This window comes from Corvus kubaryi, unplaced genomic scaffold (assembly GCF_017639235.1).
Source record: "Corvus kubaryi isolate FWS band 111438036 unplaced genomic scaffold, C.kubaryi_AGA036_p1.0 37103, whole genome shotgun sequence".
In the NCBI taxonomy this organism is placed as follows: domain Eukaryota; kingdom Metazoa; phylum Chordata; class Aves; order Passeriformes; family Corvidae; genus Corvus; species Corvus kubaryi.
Genome location: NW_024581029.1, coordinates 608,766 through 633,988, shown reverse-complemented (window position 1 = coordinate 633,988; position 25,223 = coordinate 608,766). Strand labels below are relative to the sequence as shown.

General features: G+C 40.3%; 1 protein-coding gene across 1 annotated transcript in view; it reads right to left on the bottom strand.

Moving 5' to 3' along the window:
* Positions 1-25,223, bottom strand: part of PSME4 (proteasome activator subunit 4) — a 43,986-nt gene that overhangs the window by 13,898 nt on the left and 4,865 nt on the right. Inside the window, exons 2-31 of the mRNA XM_042021068.1 lie at positions 24,021-24,161; positions 23,413-23,529; positions 18,997-19,041; positions 18,207-18,356; positions 17,438-17,501; positions 15,195-15,269; positions 14,955-15,077; positions 14,451-14,543; positions 13,245-13,510; positions 11,579-11,765; positions 10,831-10,920; positions 9,808-9,872; positions 9,560-9,710; positions 8,310-8,408; positions 7,881-7,950; positions 7,403-7,470; positions 6,679-6,894; positions 5,376-5,533; positions 4,682-4,777; positions 4,113-4,168; positions 3,539-3,595; positions 3,298-3,353; positions 3,117-3,215; positions 2,971-3,033; positions 2,721-2,816; positions 2,254-2,385; positions 1,497-1,706; positions 1,228-1,364; positions 943-996; positions 299-428 (exon numbers count right to left, since the gene is read on the bottom strand). Coding sequence (XP_041877002.1) covers positions 299-428; positions 943-996; positions 1,228-1,364; positions 1,497-1,706; positions 2,254-2,385; positions 2,721-2,816; positions 2,971-3,033; positions 3,117-3,215; positions 3,298-3,353; positions 3,539-3,595; positions 4,113-4,168; positions 4,682-4,777; positions 5,376-5,533; positions 6,679-6,894; positions 7,403-7,470; positions 7,881-7,950; positions 8,310-8,408; positions 9,560-9,710; positions 9,808-9,872; positions 10,831-10,920; positions 11,579-11,765; positions 13,245-13,510; positions 14,451-14,543; positions 14,955-15,077; positions 15,195-15,269; positions 17,438-17,501; positions 18,207-18,356; positions 18,997-19,041; positions 23,413-23,529; positions 24,021-24,161 — 3,364 coding nt within the window. The remainder of the gene's footprint in view (positions 1-298; positions 429-942; positions 997-1,227; positions 1,365-1,496; positions 1,707-2,253; positions 2,386-2,720; positions 2,817-2,970; positions 3,034-3,116; positions 3,216-3,297; positions 3,354-3,538; positions 3,596-4,112; positions 4,169-4,681; positions 4,778-5,375; positions 5,534-6,678; positions 6,895-7,402; positions 7,471-7,880; positions 7,951-8,309; positions 8,409-9,559; positions 9,711-9,807; positions 9,873-10,830; positions 10,921-11,578; positions 11,766-13,244; positions 13,511-14,450; positions 14,544-14,954; positions 15,078-15,194; positions 15,270-17,437; positions 17,502-18,206; positions 18,357-18,996; positions 19,042-23,412; positions 23,530-24,020; positions 24,162-25,223) is intronic.

Here is a 25,223-nt window from a genome sequence, read left to right as displayed (position 1 = left end):
CAAACTGCAGGTGGGAAAAGCAGCCATCTGCAAAAGAAATTCTGCAAAAGAACTCTGAAATAACTAAGGACTCAGCCCATCCCACATTTTCACAGTTTACAGATTTACATATGTCATGCTACAGCGCTGCCAAGACTGCCATTTCTTGGATCGGGAATTTTGTACACGTGCGTGGCTGGAAGGGCGAGGAGGGAGTTCCACCCCAGTTTTTGTGCTTTATCCCAGCAAAACCCCACAAGCACCTGATGTAAACCCCAAAGAGCTGCAGACCCAAAGCAAATCCTTCTCCTGGGCTCACCTTCCGAACCACAATCGCATCGTGGTTGAGACACTGCACGAAGAATTTTATGGCACGGGTGGGCAGGACCCTGTCATCCCTCAGGAGCAGGGACAGGAAGCCAATGCTTATGTGCTCAAACTTCCAGGGCCTGGAAAAAATCACATATTCAAAACAGAGTGTACATACCAAAGTTTAGGTACTGGTTTTACTCAGAAATTGTATGTATCAAGATTATGCAAGTACATAAATAAATGACACTGCTGTAATCAATAAGCTTAACTCATTTTGGGAAACCTCCAGTGTTCTGGGAATACTAGGTGTAAAAATGTAAAATACACAATGAAAAATACCTATAGGGATATTCTTTGTAAGTTTTTTAACACAAATATTATGGGAACAATTAGAATCTATTTGGATGTCAGTGTTACACAGACAGACCAGAGCTTTTTTTATTAAAAAAATATTAAAACCCCCAGTAACAGGCCAGACTAATTAAGGAAAAAGCTTAACTCCAAGATGTGATGATGCCTTGTATTAACAATTAAAGCTCCCAGTGCAAATAACTCCAAGACCATGCTAACTGCTCTCCTGGATACTGATCCATGTAACCACCTCCAACCCACCCCAAAAAAAACCCTTTCATGCACAAAAGGGGGACTTACAGATTTCTCTGTTCCATGCAGTCCAGCAGCATGTTGACCAAATTTTCATAGTTCCTGAGAGAAAGAGAGGGAGTTATCAACCACATAGTACTGGGGGATCCACTGAAAAACAGTGGAGAAGTTCCTCAACAAAGGTTTGTGAAGGTGAAAAGGAAGACGCACAGAGGAAATAGAAGCATAGAGAGAAGATGCAGCCCAACAATCCTTGGACATTCTGGATTTTTCAGTTTAGCCACTTTGGATGATGATGACATTAAATGTGCAGTTCAGGGAAGCTGAACTCACCTCAGAGCCTCAGAGTTCTTCTCCTTCTGTCGCTGAATTCCCAACTGAATTTCCTCTGACCCCAGAGCTGTGAACTCTGAACTTGGCTGTCCCGAGTTCTGCAGCAGAACAGCCACCTCCCTGCACTTCTCTGGAACCTGTTGATGGACAGTGCAAAGATTTGGGACTTGAACTCAGAAGTTTTTAACATCTCTGCTTTGGAATCAGCAGAGTACAGAATTTCCTTGTCCATACAGACAAGCCTGAACACCAAGGAATTGGTCACTCACTGCAAAATCCAGTCCAATGGTTTCATACTGCCGATGGATTTTCTCTGCCAGGTCATCAAAGAGTCTGACTATGGATGGTTTTTCCAAGGACATGGCTTTGCTAAGCCCAGAAGAGACAACTGCTGGCCACGTCTGTGCAATGCAATCCCAGTCGTGCAGATTGGCCAAGCACACCCCACTGTGATTCCCAAGAAGACAGTATAAGGCACCCTGTGGAGTCAAAGATGGGAGTTTGGGAAGGTTAAAGCACTGCTCATCCGAGATATCGACATAAGCACACACCCACACAGAATAAAAATTCAGCTGCAGCTACCAAATCATTAAAATGTCCCATAAACATTCAGTCTCACTGTCAAATTACTGAAGATTTTTGCACTGAGTCCTCTTCATTTAATGAGATTGGAAGCCCTGCCAATTAATTTATCCACAGATTGGCTGCCTGATTTCTCAATTATGTTAGAGGAGATGATTCACAGCTGCTTCACCTTGACTACAGCTTTTCAATTTCCATTCCATAACTTAAAAATAGTTGCTAACTCACATTTTGGTAATACCTGAGCACACAGGGAACATATTTAAACAGTGTTTCTCTTGAAAACAGATCTAATACAAATAATTCCTTACACCAGCCATGCCTATTAGCCATGAAAATATCAGTCATGCTGATAAACAAGCAAATCCCACTTTTCCCATTGAAAATTCTCATGCAAAAACACTTTCAAAGGACAGCCACAAAACCAAGCTAATGAAGCAATACTTTAAATTGCTTCTGAGTGACATCTTGCCGGTCGGGACGCAGGAATTCCAGAACCAAAGGAATGATATCTCTGCAACAGAAATTGTAGGTTCCCAGAGCTGTGAAGAATGCTTGCTGAGCTTTACTTCTGACCTGAAACAAAAAATTTACTAGATAAAAATAACATCCTCGTCCATTTCAGTTACTTATGCATAAAGTTTTTATCATGTATTTGTGCACAGAAACAAAATTATTCGTGGAAGGCTGTAAACACCCCACCCTCCTTATAAAAATCTACTTCTTGTTTCTGGCATTTACATGAGAACAGCTACAAAGTTACAGAAGATTCTTCATGTTGCCAGAAACAAGGTGTTTTTAAGATCATTTGAAAAGCAAACAGCCAGAACAACAGATTTAGGATGTAGAATCGCTTGAAGAGACCAAAAAAACATTCCATAAATCTCAGTTTAAAAGGGGCTGCTCCTCACCTGCCCATAGGAACTCGTGGACAAACACAGAAGATCCCTGATCATCTCCTGGTGGGAAGTTTTGTATTCACAGCCTTCCATCGTCAGGGTTCTCAGCTGAATCCATGGGGAGCACAAAGAAAGGACAGATTGTTTTCGCATTTCACACATATAAAGAACACCAGAGCAGGAATATTGTTACGATGACATTTAGCAAACTATGCAAAGCAGCTTTTCAAGCAAATTATGGGGATTGAAGGGGAAGAATTACCTCATGCTGCAGCATAACCCTGTCGATCAGCAAGGCTCTGATGTGTTGTTTCTTTCCTTGAAGCTGTAAAGAAAGACATTTGGTTTAGATTTCCGTATCCTATCAGCAATTCAGGAATCTCAGCTTCACACAGCCAAGTCACTGACCCTGTTCTCCATTGATTTTTTCACTAGATTGAAGCTTTTCCATCGCGAATCAAACTCATGTTTGTGAGACCCTTGGAACTGTAAAACGTCACTGATAATCTGTAGAAAGAAAGAGAGGACAAGAGTGATTATGTTGCAAAACACATCATCTTGCCTTAAGTTTTACAAATGTAAAGCATACCTTTATTATTAGAAACAAAGACTTGGTATCATCTTCTGAATGATCAAGAATGTAGCCTGCAATTGGGAGAAATGAAATTGATCATCAGACAGGAGAAGAGCTTTAAAAATTAGCAATAATTTTATTTCCACAAAGCTTAACTTTTGGAATTGTAGGAAAAGTAAACAATACAATTTCCTCATGTATACAATCATACTGAAGTATAACAGTTGGTTTTCGTTACAGGAGTGATCAAACTTACGCAGCAATTTCCTTGTCACCCTTGCAATTGTTTCTCTGTAATTCTCCCTGGATAAATCTAAAAGAGAAAAAAAAACCATTTTATGTTTATTATACAACAGCATAAAAAGCAACTAATAGTGGAAAGCCAGAGCAGACTATTCAGAACTGGCAGTATGAGCTATTATAAAAATAACCATTTGTTATATCTAAGGACATGGCTCTCATCAGTTTATCAACTCAGCTGCTTGGGTTTTATAGGTACACAACCATCTTTATCTGCTTTGACAGCTGGTTTTATTTCTAAGTTCAGGCAGTTCATTTAGCATGTGGGAATTGAGGAACACACAGAGCTCCCATTACCAGCCAGATTCCTGCAGCAGATCCGTATCTTGTGTACCACTGCTGAAAATAAAACTGTGTGTACACAGAACTCTGGTGTTGGTCACAAAATCCCATTTATATGAAGAGAAGAATCAAAATTATGGTTCTCCAAAAGAACCCACTGTTTTTACAAAAAAATAAAAAGAAAGCAATTTTAAAAAAGAAGAAAACAACACTTAGAGCCTGCCTGAACAGAACTGGGATCTACTCACCATATTCAACACCAGTGTACAGCTTTGTCTCTTCCAAAGACACCAGACTTGGGACCCTGCATGAAAATAAGCCAAGTATTACTACACATTACAGAAATCACGGAGTATGTGCATTTAATTCATTTTAACAAGTTAAATTTAATGCCAGTAGCACAAAGACTTCTGGATTTATTAACAGTACATCTCAGTTCTCACATTTATAAATGAACCATCCCTTTGGATCAGACTTTGTCAGAGGCAGGGACACCATCAGGCCACCTTGAACCCGGAATCTCTATTTCCCAGTTAACAGAACCCCATCAGTTCTATTGAACAGGCAGAAATTTGGTTTCTGTCAAACCTAAGAATACACACTGAAACACACATGGCTCCTTGTTGTAGGGAAGGACAGGAGCATTTGAGTCCTTTCCTGACAAGTGAATTTTCTGTATCTTGATATTTACTATCAGTGTTCCCTAAAGTAGCTTCTAGCAGCAGCTGCACGACAACAGCAGTAAGAAAGCACTAAAACCCAGCACGAAGGAACACAATCACTAGAATGTTCGGGACATAAAATAAATGTTACTTACAGATGAGCCACCCTTTCTCCTTTGAGAGGAGGCAGAACGTTCCCAGAGCCAATCAGGCAGTTGTGCACGATGGCAAGAGACTGCTGCACATCATCTCTTAAACAAAGAGGAAAACCTGGTTACTTATCTGTTAATTGCTTGAAAATAAACAAACCACATCTTTTTTGTGACGTTTTATGCAAGTTTTTTCTTTAGTTGCACCAGTTCTACACACAGGAGGGAGTGCTGCAGAAATCAAGCTGGGCTTTTTTATGCCAACCTAATTCTTTTCCAAACCCCAATGTTTAACTTCATTTTCCAGAAAACATGGGAGATTTTATATTCCAAAACTGTGCAGGTGAGATAAACTAATATGAAAATTGCTTTGAAGGATTTTATCTAAATCTCAGATAAAACCTATGAAATAACTCCTTACCCCAAGGCCAAGACAATTAGATCTTCCCACCATGGGGAAGATGAGGGAATAATTTAGGAGTGAATATTTTACAGTCTGAAGATAAATTAAAATGCGAAATGCAAATAACTTATTTTCTGTGTTACTTCAAAGAAATCTTGATGCTATCTCATCTTGATGCTATTATCATCAGCTGAACTAGGAACTCCAGAAATCCTAGAATAATATCAAAGTGCAACATTATAGTATTTTCCTCCTTACTAACTACTGTGAGTGGAAAATACACCTTCTGCATCCTACCTGGACATTTCCAGCTCTCCAAGTGCATAGAGCTCCAGCCTGGTGAGCTCAGGCTGCAGGAAAGTATCCAGCAAATAAAAAGCAAAGCTTATTTCCTCAGATGAAGGAACATGCCACTGGATATCCAAGTTCCACAGGTCACCTGGTTTACCCCAGTCCTGTAGTAAATAAAGATGTTTCTTATTAATCAAGCTATTTAAATTGTGTTTAAAAAAAATAGTATTTAATATTACAAAAAAAAAAAAAAAACAAACCCAAACACATGTGAACTAACTACTGCTATAAATTAACGTAGTTATCCTGACATTTCCAGGAAAAACAACACCATCAGAAAATCAAACAGACATTCCAATCCTATATATGTCTACAGAAAATAACACATATCTGTAAGCACTAAAATGAAAAGGATTTAATTGAATCTAATTGGTCTAATTGAAATATAACTTAATTATTCCTTTGACTGGACATAAATTCAGACACATTCTTAAGCACAACTCAGACTTTTGATACTCCCATGGAGAACAGAAAAGTCATTGTGAATGTTTTCAGTTTCAGAGGGGGAATTGAAAATAATTGCGTGATTGTTGTTTTTGGGGGTTCCGTTGATTTGTTTGTTTCATTGGGGGTTTTTTTGTGTTTGGCATTTGGGATATTTTTGTTTGTTTTTTTAAATGATTAACTGGCCCAACAGGATGTTTCTATCAGTTGTAAAACTGGACTAGCTTTCAGTAACAAGATTATCTGCTGCTGGGAATTACATAAAAACACTTTTCAGCAAAATGCAGTTGTATATTGAAACAGGCCAGCTGAAAATTGCTGCCTTTAAACTGGAATATTGATAAATTGATGTCAAAGTCTTAACAGCAGAGCAGCACGTGAGTTTTCACAGTTTCAGTAACTTTTAATATTGCCAGTTCTGCTTTCATTTTATCTCAAGCTCAGGAGAGAATCATTATTTGTTATTCGGCTGACATGTAAAACACCACATATCCTTGCTGTGTACTAACTTACTGTGTCATGCAATCATGGCAAAACACACATCATAAACCACTAATAAGTCATATAAAACTACTCAAAACTCTAAAACTACTCCAACAACAGTCAGTATTCATTTTTGGCTATCAATATACTTTAAATTAATCGTCATTTGCTCTACATTTCAAAGCCCAAAGCATCGCTTCCCATTGCTGCTACCACTGGTCAGAGATCTCCAAATAAAACCCTAAGAGCGTACGGGTTTTTTTTCCAAGAAACCAAAAAAAAAAGTCAAATCCTCTAATCCTAAATAAATGAAAATCCTTGCCTTGATAGGAAAGTATTCAGAAAGAGGCTTGTCAAAGCCACCTGGCACACTGCAGTACTCTGTGGGGTAGATAAGTGTAGCAGAACGAAGAAGATGGTGCAGTAGGTTACAAGACAGAATGTAACCCTGCTTACAGGTTAAGTGTAGGGTGCGCTGCAGTATCTTCCCAAACTGCTCCCTGTACAGTAGCAGCTTCTTGCCATCCACTCGAGTGATCTGGGGGCACAGAGAGACATTGCAAACATCAGTTTGGTCCTGCAGGGCTGGACAGGGTCACACTGCTCAGCCCAGCTGGGCCAGGATCCATTCTCCAGCTCCCACTGAAGTTGCACGTGAACTGCTGCTTCCACAGCTGCTGGAAAAGTTTCCATGACACCACCTGCTTGACCCCATCCCAAATTTTCTAGCAATACTCCTATATTTTCTTTAATTAATTTAAAAACATATTTACAAAAAGCTTCTTATGTTTTTCCCTGCATTGATCCCTCTTCTTTCACTCCCCCTCAATAATTACTTTAATTCATTCTACATGCAACACTGTTTATCTGCTTCAAACAGCAGCCACTCATGTCTCATTCAGAGTCAGGTAAAAACCAGAAGCTCTGCAGTGCCATTCATACAACATTTACTTTGCTTTAATAGAAGTTTATTTTTTTTCTCCTTTCAGGGGCATTAAACAGGATGCAGTGACACACAAGCATGGGAAGAATGTTTTTGGGAATACCTCTGATAAAAGCTGAAGATTCCAGAGCAGCTCCTTATCTAGTTCTTCATCATGTAATACATCATCATCTAGAGGAACAAGGGATAAGCACTGCTGTAACCCCACTGCAGCCAAGTTTTCCAAATGAGCTCCATCAGAATCCAGGTGCTTCCATCCCAAAATCTGTCTCCCAACCCCCCAACTCACACTGCACCCATGTCCAACTGGAAGTCATTGTAGCCAATGTACCATCCTGAATTTGATGAATGTCTGGAGACATTTCAAACTGCCACATTTTTAATTGTGGTCTTGCAACCTGACAGATTTTGGTCTTGAAATTACACAACTGCTGGTGTGGATTTTTTAGTTGAAGTAATGCATCTTTCCATTGCTGAAATGAACTTGTGGAAAACACCCAGAAGTTTTAGTTATTATTTTAATGTTTAACAAAAATCAACCCAAAAGCAAGCCAATAACACTGGGAATGTTAGAAACTTACTGCCTGTGAGGTGAGTTATGACGTTGCAGCAATGTGGTACAAACAGCTTCAAGGACTCCTCAGGGCGGCACTGCAAACGGCACCAGAAATAATCCATTTTAAAACAAAATACCTTGGGGAACTCAGCACACACACTGATAAATACCTAAGACCAGACTGCATCCCAACTCCAATTCAACCTTGAGTCAGCCTGACTTCACGACTCTCAGTCAATAAAACCTAAGTTTAACATAACTGCAAGATAAATACTGAGTGAACTAACCTCTTGAAATATTGCTATATGCAACCCACCAATTCTAGAAGACATGATTTAAGAGCCACCAGTATTTACATTAAAAAATACAGATATTATACAGGAAAAAGTAGCAGCACTGGCTTTTTTCTTTTTTAAACTAAAGAGGGAGTGAAATTAAGAGCATTTTCTCTCACTTTTACTGCAGCTCGGCACATATCGGCAACCATTCGACCAGCTACTCTTGTCTCAAATATATTTGAAACAGCAAAGTTAAAAACCTTCTCCAAGGCAACCTAAAAATCAGGACAAAAAGATGGAGGTTGCTTTTAAAGAAAAAAGCAAATTAGGTATCCCAAAATATTTGTTATTACACAGAAGGCAGTATCTCTACATAACCCTGCATTCTTTTAAACCAGAAACCCACAACAATTCACATGAAAAAGAAAATCAGCGTAGAGACGGAGAAAGCAGCTCTGTGGAAAGCCTGAAATGTTCCCTTTGGGAAGAGAGGAGGTGGATAACTCTTGATGACTAATAGAAGTTTAGGGCGATTCTGAGAAACTACACAGAAAACGTTTTCCAGGAATAAATCACAGGCTGATGACAGGAAAAATTATTTCACATGTTACAGTGAAGGAAAGCCAAGACATCCCTTAGTTAAGACATAATCAGGGAATTAAGTAGCAACAATTTAAGTAGCCAGTGTATTTAAAAGCAGATTATTTCCATCCAATGCTTTGCCAAGGCAAGGTGAACTATATAAAATGTAAATCTCATGAATACTTGAATCATGGACAAACAGGAAAAATACAAATTAAATACTTAATGACAACAAAGAATTAACTTAAGACTTGCATTTACGAAAAGATTCCAAACAAAAATCATACCAAAGTGCCAATGTTCAAAATGTACAAAACCTGGCATCTCCAAATATATATACATTTAAACAGATAGAAATGTGCTAACCCAACCTACAAGGAAAGAAGCTGTCCACGTAATAACCCGGATTCTCCACCCTCTCCCTCTGAGTTATTTTAATCCAGGTAATTTTTCTGATCCCATTAACCATGCAGCTCCTTGAACAGCCTCTCTGACCCAGGTGAAGAAATGGCAGGGAGATGGAGAGAAAAGGAAAGCAGAGGCTTGGGTGGGACAGCATTGCCACCAAGACATGAAAATCCACAACCTAAACTGATACAGGGATAAAATAAACTGTTGGAATGATTTCTCCTTGTGTTTATCATCAGTTTGCAGGAGAGCTCTGTAGTGACTGGGATAAAATCATAAACCAAACTGCCATGAAGTCAACCTCCCCTCTCAGCCCTTTCCTTGGTTAAATGTGGAAGTTCACATTCATGAGGGAAGGAAGAATTTGAATGCACCAGTTGTTGCCAACACAAAATTAAATTTCCTAAAAGAGATGAAAAGTCCACGTTCTACATACCTTAAAGATATCCTTTGAACACTGGGTAAGGATTGTACTGAAAGTAGAAGAGAGACCCAGTTCCACCAGACTCTCCAAATGAGTCATTTTTTCTGTTTCAGTCTCCTCTCTGGTTTGTTCTAATGTGCTGCTCTCTATAAGTCCAAAACATCTACACAAATAAATGAAATGGTAGGGTTAGTAAGTGAAATGGGAAAGTTTTATGAAGTTCTTAATGCCAAGCTTCCCCCTATCCTTAGCTCACTCACCTATCCATAAACTGCAGCACAAAATCCTCAAATTCAGCAGATGCAGAGCACAATTCTCTTTCCACCTACAGTTTTCCAACACGAAGGAAACACACAAGGTTGGCTTTTATTAAGGAAACATAATAGAAAGTTAATTTCCTAGATCAACTACTTCCAATGTCCAAGTGAAAACATCCTCCAGTGCATTTCCCACCATACAGACTCAAGTGCTCCATGAAACAGTTATTACATGTTCCTGACACTGTCCTGTCCCAGTTTCCTGCCTGGATGTGTATCCAAATAACCCCTCTGGTGAAATCAGGTCTGCCTCCATGGATACAACCTTTGGCCTCACCACTGATCCTCCTTTGTAGCAGGAGGTGAGCGAGTGCCAGGAGTGCTGCCAGACCTCTCTCTCCTGGCAGATATTGACAGTAAATATTCACTGTACAAACTCCTCTTCATTTTTGAGTGCTGCAGCTCTGGGACAATGAAATTCACCTTTTAATTTGGGCAACCTGTGGCTCTCTGAGCTACAAAGTGTCCCAGGAGCAAAGAGGTGTGGTGATAAGGGGAATAAGACTCACTGTCTAATGCTGTTACTATCTCTTGACTAGAGGAGATTAACAAGTATCTGGAGGGAAAGCAAAAGAATCTCAATCAGGGAAGGGAAGCAGGACTTAAAAGAGGAGCAGGGGTTTATTTAGGAAGAAAACAGCCCTGAAAAACGGGAAAAAAAATCGAATGCACTATTTAAAATAACTACACAGACAAACCTCCTCCTCAAGGCAGGGAAAGCTCCAAGTCAAATGACACCACACAGGGCCCTGAGCAATTTAGTTTTGACATAAAAACATTAAACTGCCTGAATTTAACACTCTCTACAACAAGCTGTGACGAAGAAGCATTGCTAAAGCCAATTTGCACACTGGTGTCAGCTCCACTGATAGAAACAAACAGAATTAATATCTGCGCATACACTGCTAGAAATTAAACTGAAAACTAAGTTACAGCTCTGTTTTTATACCAACCCAGCACTCTTACCTCTGAAAGATCATCTCTTTCTTGCAATACAGATGAACAATCTACTAAAGGCACCAGAGTAGAAAATGTTGCAATGAACTGGAATGTAATCTGTTGAGAGGTACAAACAGGTCTTTAATGAGTGTTACTCTATCTACACATTAAAAAGCTTTTCCAGTTAAGGTATGGGACCTAAAGCAAATTATACTAAAAAAAAAAAATCCAGAGCTCTATTCTTCCACCCTAAAACTTCAACAGGTATTTCAGATTTTATATATAAAATTAAACAGGCAGCACTGTAAAAATAGTCTCAATTTTCTAAGTAACGTAGCCATTATTTTGTGCTGAACTTTAAAGTTACAAAACCCCAATATTTACATTGTTTTAAGTCCATTAATATGAATTTCTGAAAATACAGACTTTTTATAATTTAATATAATGAAAACCTAGGGATAAAGAGCTTCCTTTTGATCTTAAAAGACCAGGAATATTTGCTAGGAGCTGGGAAGCAGCTGTTTAATCTTGTTTTTCAGAGCTGCCCAAAAAGTCAGTACAATCCTTCTCACAAGGACTCTGCACTGTTCAATGAGCCAAAGAGGCTTGTAATACTAAATTTTTTTGAATAAAATTGTGCAGAAAAAAAGACTGATAAATTCTGGACATGGGAGTTACCTGCTTACACAGAAATATGAAAATATTTCTATATAAAATACAATATTAGCTAGTTGGCTGGTTATCTCCTAAAAAAAGGCAATATTTGTACACTCACCATGCATTTGCTGAAGTCATTTGGGTCCACCCCAGGCAAGGCTCTCATCAGCAGAGGTAGCATGTGTGTGGGACCCTCAGGAAACCACTTCCCCCCGGACACCAGGCTCCGAGCTACTCCAATGACACAGCTCAGGGTGGCTGTGAGCTGATGAGGCTCTGTCAGGGTCTCAAGTGCAGGATATGTTCTGCAAAATGGGAGGCAGTCAGACTGGCAACAGTAATGTTTCTAAAGCCTTCAAAGACAATAGAAGTGGACTGCACACGCTATTTTCTGCATTGAAGAAGAAAACATTTTAATGTTTCCAAAATTGTTTTCTCATCATTTTCCAATAGATTTAACACTGTTTTGTTACAATGTTCCTTCCATTGGATCAGTGCTATCCACCACCAGTTCAAGATTAAAGACCTTCCAAGCAGCTGCAGCACAGGAACTAACAACTGCTCCTGCATCCAAAGCTACCACGATTTCCCAGTTTGGACTTTGAGGCAATGCCAGCTGTAGGGTTCTTGTGGCAAACACGAGAACGTGCCTTGGCTGCCTCTAAATCGAGAGGGGATCTCTTCGTATTACTACAAAGTCCAGACCTCTTTATCAAAACCCGGGAAGTTACTGTGATTTTTAAACCTTTTTTTTTTAAAAATTAATACTTTTTAAGCAAACTGCATAGCAACACTTCCTGTTGTTACCAACAGCCTCCAGTTCAGAGAGGAGTCACACTGCTACCACTGCCCTCCGTCACCCAGAGCACAGCACACCCAAATAAACTGGAACTGCAGCCAAGGCAAACATTCCAGGGATAGTTTGAACTACAGAGCAGATGTTGGGTCTGCTCTCAAAAAGAAAGGGCAGCCCTACTCAGCACTGCTGTCCTGCTTGGAACTGCTGGGCTTGGGATGTTTTGTAAAAGAGCAGATTTATCAAGTTTTTACAAACAGTTGAGTAAGGGTGGTGTGGAACACGGGAAGGGTCCTTCAATCAAACTCATTCCTCTGCTGTTCTGTTAAAATACAAAAGACTGCATAGGGAACATGGATGGGGGCTAGGAGGAAAGCTTTCAGTGGAGAAGGAAGGAGCAACATTTTTCTTTGGCAATTTCAGGCACTAAGGCATTAAAAATAGCACAAACCAAGTATTTCACAGAGGCACACAGTCTGGCAACTACAAAGTCAGCAATGCCAGTGATTTTAAACAACCTGCAACATGCTCGGAACCAAACAGAAATGTAAAACATATCCTTATTGCTACACAAGCATCTCGTGTATCTGGAACCTACCAGGTGGCTTATGAATAAAGGATGCAAAGTTGCTTTTTCAACTGATCCACCCACTATCTGATACAAAATGCTCCCAGAAATGCAAGCCACCTGAGGACTGCCTACCCTAAAGCACACGAGCTGTCAACAGCTCCCAGAACTATTCCACTTGCCAGGTGATCAAAAAAACCAAACAGCAAACAACAAAACAAATCAAATGAATTAAAATAAAAAATTGAGTCCTCCCTTGCTCCCAGTTCTGAGATGACTGCTCAGGAGGGTGTATCAGCAGCTCCTCTCACTGCAGGTATTTGCTCACAGCAAGCAATTAGTTTATTATTTAATACGACTGCTTTCCTATTTATTTCTTGGGAAGGGCACACGAAGTTGCAATGTTCCTGCAAAACTTACTTCTCAAGTACAGGTGGAATTACTAATTCAGGACGCATCAGTGCAAGGTTCTGCAGGGCTTGGGCAGCCTCCAGGCTTCCAGTTTTGCTGAACATTGCCAGGAGAACAGGCTGGATGATGCACTGCACAAAGTCTGTCACATCCTGGTCCGTGAGTTTGTGGCTCTCAGGGACAGGAGTTAACCAGGTCACCTTCTTGTAGCGCTCACGGTGCAGCCTCCTCACAACACCACTGGGCAACCTCTGGAGCAGCTTCATCAGTTTGTTCTGGGAACAGACCAGAAACGCTGGTCAGTGGCATGGCAGCAGCACAACCTGGCTGCTCAGGGCACAACAAAAAATTTTAAGGCAAGATCTTGGAATTACACAACCACAATAAAGGAAAACTCGGAAGAGCTCTAAAATACAGCATTCACGATTTATTGCTAAACTTCATTTCCCAAAGTACCAGTAATTGTGCTGCCAGCACTGTCTCATGATTTCAGAAGTCATGAAAATCACATAAAAATTATACAGTCAGGAATCAAGATTATTAACCAGTAATTAGGACATCTTTGGGAGCATTCTCTGTACCTTCAGTGTAAGCAAACACCCTACTCAAGAACAAGCCAGCTCCCTTGGCACTGCTGTGACCAGCCTTGCTGTTTTAATCTCTATTTCCCATCAGCTGTCACAGGGAGATTCTCACATTCTTTAACAGAAGATTCCACTAGTTACACCATCTAAATGTTATGCTTCAAACTAGACAATGCAGTAAAAATCCTGTTTGCTTTGTTTAATAGAATGATAGAATGGATTGGGTGGGAAGGGACCTCAAAGCTCATCCAGTTCCAACCCCCTGCCATGGGCAGGGACACCTTCCACAAGACCAGGCTGCTCCAAGGCCCATCCTAGATTTTGATAACTTGGAGACAGTAGATCAGTAAGAAAAAAACCTCCGTCACACAGGTAATACTGATGGCGTGTGTCACCCTCATTTCAAGTGCTGACTTCTTTTTCCTGGCTATATCAGACTTAGATGTCTTGTTTTGGACCTCTGCACTGCCATGAAAATAAAGAGCATGGTTTGAATGACAGTGCAATCATGGACCATGATAATTCAAGTCTGCAAGCACCACAGATCAACAGACAATTTGGAGCACACAAGGTTGAAAGGTTGAAATCCCAGCCCAAGTTCTTGTCTGGACACTCAAACCACTCAACTCACCAGCCAGCGCCCGTTATTTGAGGGATGGTAAAAAGAGGCAATGCTGTTGAACAAGCCAGACAAGTGCTTCTGCACCAGCTTACTTGGTCCACCCTGAAACAGAGAAACCACAGAATTTCATCACACAGGCCAAGATAAAATGAACAGGTAACAGCAGCATGAGGCACAGGTTTGTTCTCCCCACAGCAAGACCTCAAAGCAGCAAATCACATCCCACCCCCAGCTCAGCACTAAGAGCAAGTTCTCTCCATCCCATCTGCTGAGGCTCACACTAAAACAGGTGCCTGTTCCTTTGCAAAATGCCACAGGCAGCAGCTGTGAAACAAACCTTTCCAGCCCTGTTCCACACTGACAGTAGAAGGACGGACTTGAAAACATAATTTGGAAAAAAGAAAGCCTAAAACCACACTTCTGCAGTGAGCTCGGCAGAACAAATACTCATCTTAAACACATGTTTCAAGCTTTGCATTAGCTTTTGTTTCATTTTATGAAGTAGCTGCTCACCATCATGGCTGTGATCCACATGACTGCATGTCCTACGTCGTAAGCATTTGTTAAGAATCTCGGAACAACCACCTGATTGCTTCCCACGGGCAGATTCAAACTCCTCAAAATCCTAGTAAAAATCTGACGACAAGAAAAACAAACACTGGCATAAGTTAATTTTCAAATCCAAAGATGTTTTAAAAAACCAAACCTGCCTAGCAAGATAAGTAAGGGATGTCACGAAATGAGCATTGTTACCTTTGGTACATATGGATCCCAGTCTATGTACCCAATGTTGTCAGTGGCCAAGCGAGCAAAAAGATTGACTAAATGCTGAAAATAACCAGAAAAAAGGGAATATTCATTAGAATATATTGAGAATAAAAGATGCAAAGCCCACCAGCTACTTCACAAACACAAGATAAAAGCTACCCATGGCAGTAAAGCACTTGGGAAGGGAGATTTCACTCCATCAGAACCACCAAGACATGTTTCACTGGCCTAAAATAACATTTATACAGGGACATCAAAGAAAATTCCACCAACTCATCCATCTAGCTTTTCCCAATATTTAGCTATTTAGGACAATTAGTTCCTGCAAGATCCATCCTACTCAGTGCGTGCTGCTGGCTGTCACATTTGTGTGCTTCGGTTTAAACACATCAGTGGCTTGTAAAGGTCACAGGCATCAGCTGTCAGCTGGGAGGGCAGTCTGTGACTGCCCATGAAGAATTAGATACTCCATCACCAGAAGACAGCCCCAGGATTCCAAAAGGGAACTGGAAGATGTCCTCAGGAAAGGGAGTTATCAGGACTGAACAAAAAAAAAAAAAAAAGGAGATGAAGTCTCACTCTTGTATCCTGAATGTGAAAAGCATAGCACCCACCAACTCTGCTTTTAGGAGCTTCTCCAAATCAGGAAAGACCTGCTAGGCTCTTGATGCTTCTATCAGTACCTTGAAGCAATGACAAAGCCAAAAAGAAGGGCCTGAAATTCCGAGACAGATAGCCCAGAGGAACAGGTCACCTCTCAGGCTGAAGGACATGTCAGCTTCGGAAAACCCCCAAGTTCAATTCAGGACATCAGATTACAGCCTGAAGACAAGGGTTACATTTTCTTTAATGATCTGCCTTTTTCACTTGATCTGAGGAAATACCCAGTGAAAAAAACCCTTACAATGCACACAAGGAATTGATTCCACAGCTCTCCTTCAAACAGCAAGTCTAATTCCTGCCAAAGCAAGCCGAGGAAAAGCTTGCAGCATACAGAAGCTTAAATTGGATTGCAGAGTCAGAACCCATGTGTCTAATTATCTGCATCCCAGCCTGATGGAATGGACCTGGCAAAGCAAACAAGAAGTGAAAGCTTTGGGGAAAAAAAGCAAGCAAACTGTCAGAATACAGTGGAAGAGGGGAAAATATCAGAGATAACTTGTGAAAGAGTGCTGATGATTATTTGTTACACAGTTTGACAGAAACAAACTAAATCATGATACTCAAGTGCAGGCTGTCACAGTGCTGTCAGAAGGAATAGACAGAATTACAAATTTTTGGGGGGAGCGGGGAAGCCATCAGGAAAACACAAAAGTGAACACAGAATCTCAAAACCAGCTTTGGCATCACCAGTGTTCAAATCTGGACAATTGCCAAGTGCTGGGCCCAAGGCTGCCTCCCTGGATTTGTGATGGAAGGCAGGAAGAGCCATGGAATGTGTGACCACGGAGGTTTGGAAATCCGCTTTCTCCTCAGACACGGAGAAGTTCTCCTTGTGTATCCAGGCAGGAGATTAGTGAAAGGAGCCAGATGGCCAATGAGCTTATGTTCATACCGAGCAGGGAAAAAAAACCTGGGGATAGGCCAAGTTTCACTGCAGCAAAGCCAAGGCACAGCTCAGCTGACACCAACAGCACCTAAGCTGCTGCTGGGGCTGCCTCCAGAGGGAGGTCTTCATTTCCCAGCTTTGGATCTCCTCACATGGGATGTGCATCAGGGGCACACAGGTACAGAGCAGACTGTTTGCTAGAAAGATACAGCCCAAGGCAATTTTTGGCCAAAGGGAGTACAGGTTCTTTGTTGTATCTCAAAAATGACAGCAGCTCACTGCAGTGAAGGCAAAACGTCACCACTCAAAATCAGGGACCATCCAAGATGTGTTAAAAGACAGGACAGAAGTGTAATTTCTAGAAATCACAACTACACTTTGCATAATTCTACGTATTAGCAGGCAGTCTGGAAAATGCCAGCATTCCCAAGGCTGGAATGAAAAGCTGCCTGAGCTGGCCATTAGACAATGTTCACCAAGCACAACTGCAGTCTCATTTATTCAGACAGTAATTGCTTGCTAACAATAATGAAATTATTGTCTCTGCTTTCTTGTACTAGTTAAAGCAGAAGGGAAAAAACCTCATTGTATCACTGTATGGCTTCAATTCCTTGCAAGCACATTGCAGGAATATTTAAATGAAGATTTCTTCTAGTGTAGGTGAAAAGCAAATACTTACCCCTTCCCACTGGGGAAGATTTTGAACTGACACCCAAAGGCCTATAAATTCATCAAACCAAAGCCTGAAAGAAAACAGAAGCAAAATAATTTAACACTGAGAAAGCAGCTCCCTCACTGAATATTTATCCCTCACTTTGCCAGGTGGTTGCAGAATTCACCTGTCCCTCAATTAATTCAGCAAGAACAAGGATCAACACGGACATGCTTTTATGAATTTGCCTCCCAGAGCATATTCCCAAATCTGACTTTCAGTCCTTGCTTTTTTTCTTTATTTCTCCTCTGACTCTTTTTTGATCCCCCTTTCACACAACTGTCTCCCAGGAGTTTCCTTATCTACCTCAGCTCTGCCATCCCAACACAGGTAAACCAGATAAAAACACATCACACTTCATTTTCCTCTGCCTTGCACTGTGAGATTTGTCCCTTTTGACCAGTGGTCACAGCTGTCATTAGCTCCTTCTCTGAATTCACTTGAGGGCAAGGATGCAAATGCTCCACACCAGTCCCTGACTCAAATTCACCTTTATGAACTACATTTAATTCAATTTAGTTTGATTTGCTGTGTGCTTTACTCTAGAGAAGGCAGAACTCAGTAAGGAAGAAGGACTAAGATTCCTGCAAGTTACTTTTACAAAAGAAGCTGGTTGGCAGTGTTTCTGCCTTGAACTCCTGCCAAAAAAGCTGCTGAAAGCCACCAGTGACTTCAAATCATCCTGTAGAAGATGATTCCTTGCATTTGGAACAGAGCACTCTTCAGCGACACCTACTTGAAACCCTTGTGGTGGAGTTCAGGCGGAAGGGTGGTGGGCAGGAAGAGCTCAAAGTAGGTAATGGCCTTCTGCATGGTCACATCAAAGGGACACATCAAAGGCCTCCACTCATCCAGCATTTCCCCAGTGGCGTCTTCTGGGAAATACCTGAAAACAAGGAAACCACTGAATATACACAGACCTGGCCTTCAAGTTTGGCTCTTTCTTTAAGCATATTGCAAGCTAGCTACTAATATGTCATTTTAGAGTAAAGCCGTGTGCCCAGGGGCAATAGGCCTCCAGAAACCTTCACAAAACAGAGCTAAATCAAGGCCATTGTGGTACATCATTTTAAGACCACCAATTAAAAATATTCTTGTCTTGTTGAACCAGAGAAGAAATCGGTACAATGCAAAACCATTTCACTGTGAAGGCTGGTCCAAATCAAACAACTATTACTCACTTTTGATGCGACATAAAAAAAATTTATCACTTCAGGCAGAAGGATCATTTATAGAAACATTACAGGAATGCTGGTGATTTAATTTCTTTTAAAACTCACTAAGTAAGCATGCAATGCAGTACTTAAAATGCATATTAGATACATTTTTTTATACAACAGAATTATTGCAACCAAGGCTGTTAAAAAGGAAAAATAAAACCCAGAAAAGTCTCTACCCTCCAACCCAAACTTTTAAACATCAGCCAAGCAATGACAGGTAGAGTGGGGTCTTTTAAACACTTCCTCCCCTGCTTCCTAAATTAATATTAAAGATACCAAAAAAAAAATCATGAAAGAAACACTTACGGTCTGCAGCTCTTCACGAGTGTTTTCAGAACACTTTCTACAGAACTGAAATGAGAAAAGGAAATGTTAGAAATAATGTATTACTACATTTCAGAGACAGCATAAAATAAACAACCATTTGCTGACCTTTCCCTCCAGAGCCTAAGATAATGTTGGTGCAATTAGATGTCTTCTGTGAACATGCATTAGCTAATTGCCTTCTCCACAGACTTAATGTAACGATTAAAATTGCTCTGCTCAACTCCTGGTCCTATTTTTCATATACTACTCTTGTATTTCCTGCATTTAAGTGAAGAATTAGTATCATTTCATAGAAGTGACATCCTGCATTTTATCCACGAACAACCAGCAAAGTGACTTCTGGGGGACATGAAAACACATAGAAAAATGAGTTTGTGGACTTCATGAATATTTGTAAGACAAATAAAGGCAACTCGTTGGTTTTAGGCTCCAAACACCATATTTGTCCTTTTCAATGTGGTTTGGGGTTTTGTCCAGTGATTCTAAGAAGACATGAACTACCTGCAAATCAAGGGTTATCTCATTAGGGACCTTCCAAGTAACAGCTGATTTTAAAAGTGCTTTCATCCACAGCAAGAACACTTATTTGAGAAATCATTTCAACACCTATTGTCACAGGATGCCATCAAACCACTTTAAAAAAGACTAAATCTCAGAATAAACTCAAAGAATAAAAGGGAGAGGGAGCAGGGAGTGATCAACCAACGCAAGCACAAAGGTAGTAAATTGTCACGTTCTTCAAACCTTCCATTTATTACACAACCACCTCAAGACTAGCTTGCACTTTTACCCAAAAACATCCCCTGAATGGAAAAAAAAAGTTCTGGCAGAACAAATTCTTACATCTTTTAGATATGCTTTCTGTAGAAATAGAAATATTGCACCCTTTCATTCACCATCCCAAACTAACATTAAAAAATGCTTTTCTCCTCAGAAAAAATGATGCAAATGTATCATCTTTAGAATTTTACCAAGATCAATTAATTTTGAGACACACAAATACTGAACATGTACTATTGTCTCTCCAGCCCTACACAAAATAAACTGATCCCATACAGCCAGGAGAAATAAAAAGTGGATAAATCACTAATTCCCTTCAACACTCAAAGCAAGCCAGCAAAAGCCCACCCAGCCCTCAGAGCACTGCTTCGGTCAAGCAGTGCTCTAGAAGATGCAAAATTATGTATATTTTATGCAACAGTGACAAAGGCAACTCGGGGCCTCTCCCAGAAAGAAAATTTTGAGCTGACTGACTCTAAGATATGGAGAGGAAAGGCCAACCAGTCATTAAATGAAAATAAAATCAAACTCTGCAGGAAGCACAGGAAGATCCTGGGCTCAAGTGAATATTGTCCTTGAAGGAATTAGAAAAAAGATAATGGTTGTTCCTAGAGCAGATAAATAAAGCACGAACAAGCAACATTCCTTAAGAACATTAAAAATTCACATGATAAATGTTTGTGTGACAAAAACAAACAAGCTCTCCCCAGACTATCACTCCACTCAAGTCAGCTCTCACTAAGGAAAACCTGAAGGACAGGAATTTTAACAAACACTGAGGCCAGAGATCGACATATTTTTAAAATTAACAAGTTTTCAGTCAGATCTCAGCATCTGTCAGTGTGAGAGAGCAAAGGAGAAAGATTAGGATGTTCCCTCCTTTCTTATGATCACAAATTTAGGAAGCCAGAAAACAAAAAAAACCAGCAAGACAATTTTGTATCCAAGGAACTTCCATCGAAGAGAGTGTTCAGGTACAGCCCAGCTACAGGAGACATCCTGGAACATGCCCTTCAGGGGACTGTTAGGAAAGGATAGGACATTGCAGCTGGGGAAATACATTAAAGCACACCCAACAGCACTTTTAAGCCCTATAACTGTTATCTTTTTTGGCACTACAGGATTATTTTCCTCTTTTGGAAAGGGTAGGATGATACTGATTAGCAAATTGGGGTATTTTTCCCCCGCATTTACAAAGAGAAAATTATTAACATATAAATTGACACTGCTGACTATTACATTATCAAAAAGCAGTAAAAGACAAATTTCAGTTTTTCAGGAGAGGGGAAATTCTAGGCCTAAAGGGAAATTCTAGTCCTGAAGTGGACACTCCACCACAGAGCTTAAATTAAGACAATGGAAAGAGCAACCAGCTACAGTTTCACAAATTATTTTAGTGATCTCCTAACTATAGTGAGCCATCTCTCACTGGATTAGTACAACTAAGCCCTTGTTTCTAAAAAAAACCCAAACAAACCAAACCCCACTGCGATCCCACTGCCACTTCCACCAGTTTTCTGCACTTATCATACACCAAAACTCCTGATACTGTTTCCATGCAAAAATTCCAAGTGAACTCTTGACACAGAAGCTCTTCACAGTCCCAAGGCTGTTGCTGGGTGGATTTTCCAGAAGCCATTACCTCACTGCTAAAGCACTTTCCATGATTTCATCGGATTTAAGAGGAAGGTACCTTCACCCCATAACATGCTCCTGCATCAACGGTGATTTTATCCATAATCACACACAACAATTGCTCCAAAGCAAAATTTACCTCTCATTTGACCCCTGAAATGTATTTGCTGGTTAAATTAGTTAGAACAGAGCCCTGGAGAGCCACTCCACACACACTGCCTGGGTCCCCAATTAGCACGGTTTACATCCAGTGCGACATTCTCATCATCAGCAGTGGTGTCAGGTTAACACTGGGCTTCCAAATACAATTATTTATGCAGAGAATTCCACCTGTGTGACAGTGTTGCAGTCCAACAGAGCATGCATTGGCCAGAGGTCAAAAAAAAAAAAAAAAAAAAAAAAAATCATTCTTACCACCTATGTAACACATTAAGCACAAATGTTTTAGGTGAAGACCAGCCTGGTCGATATGAACTGAACGTAAACAAAAATAAAATTCAATTAAAACAGGAGATAAATTAAACAGCTACAAATCAGCTTTTAAAGCCTTGACTTCCACCAAAAAGATACCCCTCAAAAAGAGGATGAGCACTGTATGAGAAGGAATCGCACTGCATGGAGTGCCTGACATGGAATAAAGTTAATAAAAGCTGAATGCTTCAGTCAGACCATCACAACAGAAATCGTCCTTCCTGCTTTACCTCCTCTATCCTCCTGGAAAAGGTCCCTCCCCACTACACAGTGAGCAGCTCCTCAACACCATCCCCCCAGAGCAAGGTCTGCAGGTGCAAAAATTAAAAAATAAAATCAAAATAAACCAAGGAAGGCTCTGCTCTTTCACATCTTACCTACAATTACCGAAATAATTCAATTTAGCAAACTGATTTTTTTCAGCTACATGGCCACAAGAGAAATTCAGCCTGAAATGCTCCATGTATTTCCTGTTCACATCCCTTATCAGCAATAGGATCTTCCCCGCAGGAATCAGTGGCAGTGCTCCAGCATCATTCAGAAAATTATTTTTTTAAAAGCAAATGAAGCATTTTCTCCTGCATTTCTTGATGAAGTTTCAATTCAACCAAAGATAATGTGTCATCTATGTGCTATCTTTTATAATCTGTAATTTATAGAGCAGGACCTTTTCTGACTGGGATAATTATGAAAATTTTAAGTCTGGAAATATGACAGATGGAGAGGAATTGACAGTGCAGAGAAAGCAAAGAAAACAAGCTTTCATTTTTAAAATCAATAGAACATGTCTAAAATTCTTAACTGGAGAAAAGAAATGATTTCTCCCTATCATGGCATCACTTTGAGCAAATACATGTATTTCCTATAGAAGATACTTCATTTTTCTTGGAGTGCAGACTGATTTATACCTGGATTCCAGATCCTGGGAATGATTACAGTACAAATATTGAAGGACAGTACCATTTGTATATTTTTCCCCACAACGTTACTGTGTTATAGAACAGAACAGCATACATTTAACTTAGTCTCTGTGCAGGTTTTGGCTGGGGTAAGTTAATTTTCTTCACATTATTACCCATCTTTAGCTCAACCCACAGGTTTTCTCACTTTTACCCTTCCCGTTCTCTCCCCAATCCCACCAGGAAGGGCAGCGAGCGAGGCTTAGTTGGCAGCTGGGGTTTAAACCATGACAAGATCATTAAATATTTCATACTAAATTTATTAAACTGTGGGTTATCACCCTAAAATAAGTTGAGCAAGTCCTCTGTTGCAGTGTATTTAAAAATTAATCACATTCATGAAGAAAAAAACAGCATGACAAACACAAGCCACCAGCAGAAGGAGATACATGATTTGGTGCAGCCCTGCATGCAATTATTGAAAGGTGCCTCATGAAAATAGGAACAGGATATTTCCCATGGATCAAATTCCAGATATTGAAAGCACATTGCACTGTACTTCAAAGCAGGTACTTATAGGCCTATCAAATGTTTTAAAACGTGAACTTACTTGGGAAACCAATTTAATCCCAGATGTTCTGTTTTGGAGTATAATATCCTTTCCAACATTTCATAGAGTGGTCGCCAAGGTAACTCTAAATCATCCCTGGAAAGCAGTTCCTTTTTCCTAATAGGAAACAAAACATCAAGCACTTCAGGATTCAACACTGACATGGACACACTGCACGTGGGAATACCCCCATCCCTGCTCCCAGTTTGGCACAAACTGCAGGAAGGGCAGGCAGGACCAGGCTGGCCACTGGCAGCCTTCAGCATAAGTGACACTGTCAAGATTTTTCCTGACTAAGTGAAATAAACATTATCAAGTTGTGAGCCAGTTTTCATCTTCTCCCTAGCTGAGATTCAGCCTTAATTCTTGGCTTTCTGAGCTGTTTGGTTTTCTTGATAGGGGCAAAACTGGCATTCTTTCACTTTCAGTCCCACTCCTAAAGCTCTGACAGGTGTTTGCACAGGAGAACCCTTTAACCATGAGCACTGTAAAGGGCAGATAAGTGAAGCAACCTGTAAGAACTCTGCTACATGAAAGGCACAACATTGAGCAAGAGATCAGCTGTTCTGAGACAGAAGTTTCCACAGTCAGCAGAAATATGTACTCACTTCAACAGGTTGATCAGCAGGCGTGCAAATCCTTGCATCATGCTGATCTCCAGCTTTGGAATTGTCACCAACTCGTACAACAGTTTGATGAACAGCACATGATCCTCCCTGCTGAATTTTCTCCCATATAGTCGGATGTATCTGCAAACCAAACACAATATTTTAAACATCCCATTTTATCCAAGACCAGAGCCAGAATCCCTCCGATTTGCTGTTTAATGAAACAAAACTAAAACTTGGTTCTCAAGTCCAAGAAGTAAGAACTGAAGACACACACCAAGGGAAGAGTTACAACTGCAATTACATGAAGAAAATGAATGACCAGACAAAGTTTACAGCCCTACAAGATTCTACAACTACTGTAAGCTCATGGACAGGACAGAATCCAGAAGCTAAAAAAAAACAACCCACAAAGTATCAAATCAAACTCAGATCAAGTAGTTCCCAGTAAGGACAAATAATTGATTTAGACGCTGAGCTTTGCTGGTGGCGTGTCCCACTATCTTCAGCAAGGGTAGGTCCATCAGACTCACTCCAGAAGAAGTGTTTCCTGGTTTTAAGTTGAGATTGAAAAAAGAAACGTGTTTCAAGTCTTTAAAGATATTCTGCAGCAGCAAAACTTATGTATAGGCGCTAGCAGAGCATTTTAGGTGGGGCACATCTGTAAATTACTGTTCACTGGGAGGCAACTTCCCTCTTTATTACTGCTCTGACTATTCTTAAAGATTCATAAGAAAGCTGCATTCCATTTCCTTTTTCCTGTCAAGTTCAAGGGGGGATGTTTACATTTGATGGGCAGTGTTTTCACTAATGTTCATTTCAACGTTGTACTTACTTAAAACACAGAAGGAAACAAACAAAATACAGGACAACCCACTTTTCCACCACAGGAACCTAAATAATCTGGATTGACCAGAGACACTACCTACCTACAGAACTACACCACCAAGAGCTGAACACCTACACTTTTCACATGCCTAAAAAAGACATGCAAAAAGAATCCTCAGAGAAAAAAAAATGGGCGAAACATGCATGATTAAAAAAAAAAAAAAAAAAAAAGAAACTGCAGAAGCCTGGAAAACAAGTTTTAACTACAAAGAAACACAGAGATCCAATTTATCTGCCAGCATTGCTATATATAACTAAAAATAAAATGTTTGGCTGGTTCTCCTTCTTGACATTTTCTAACAACAGCTCTGCTAC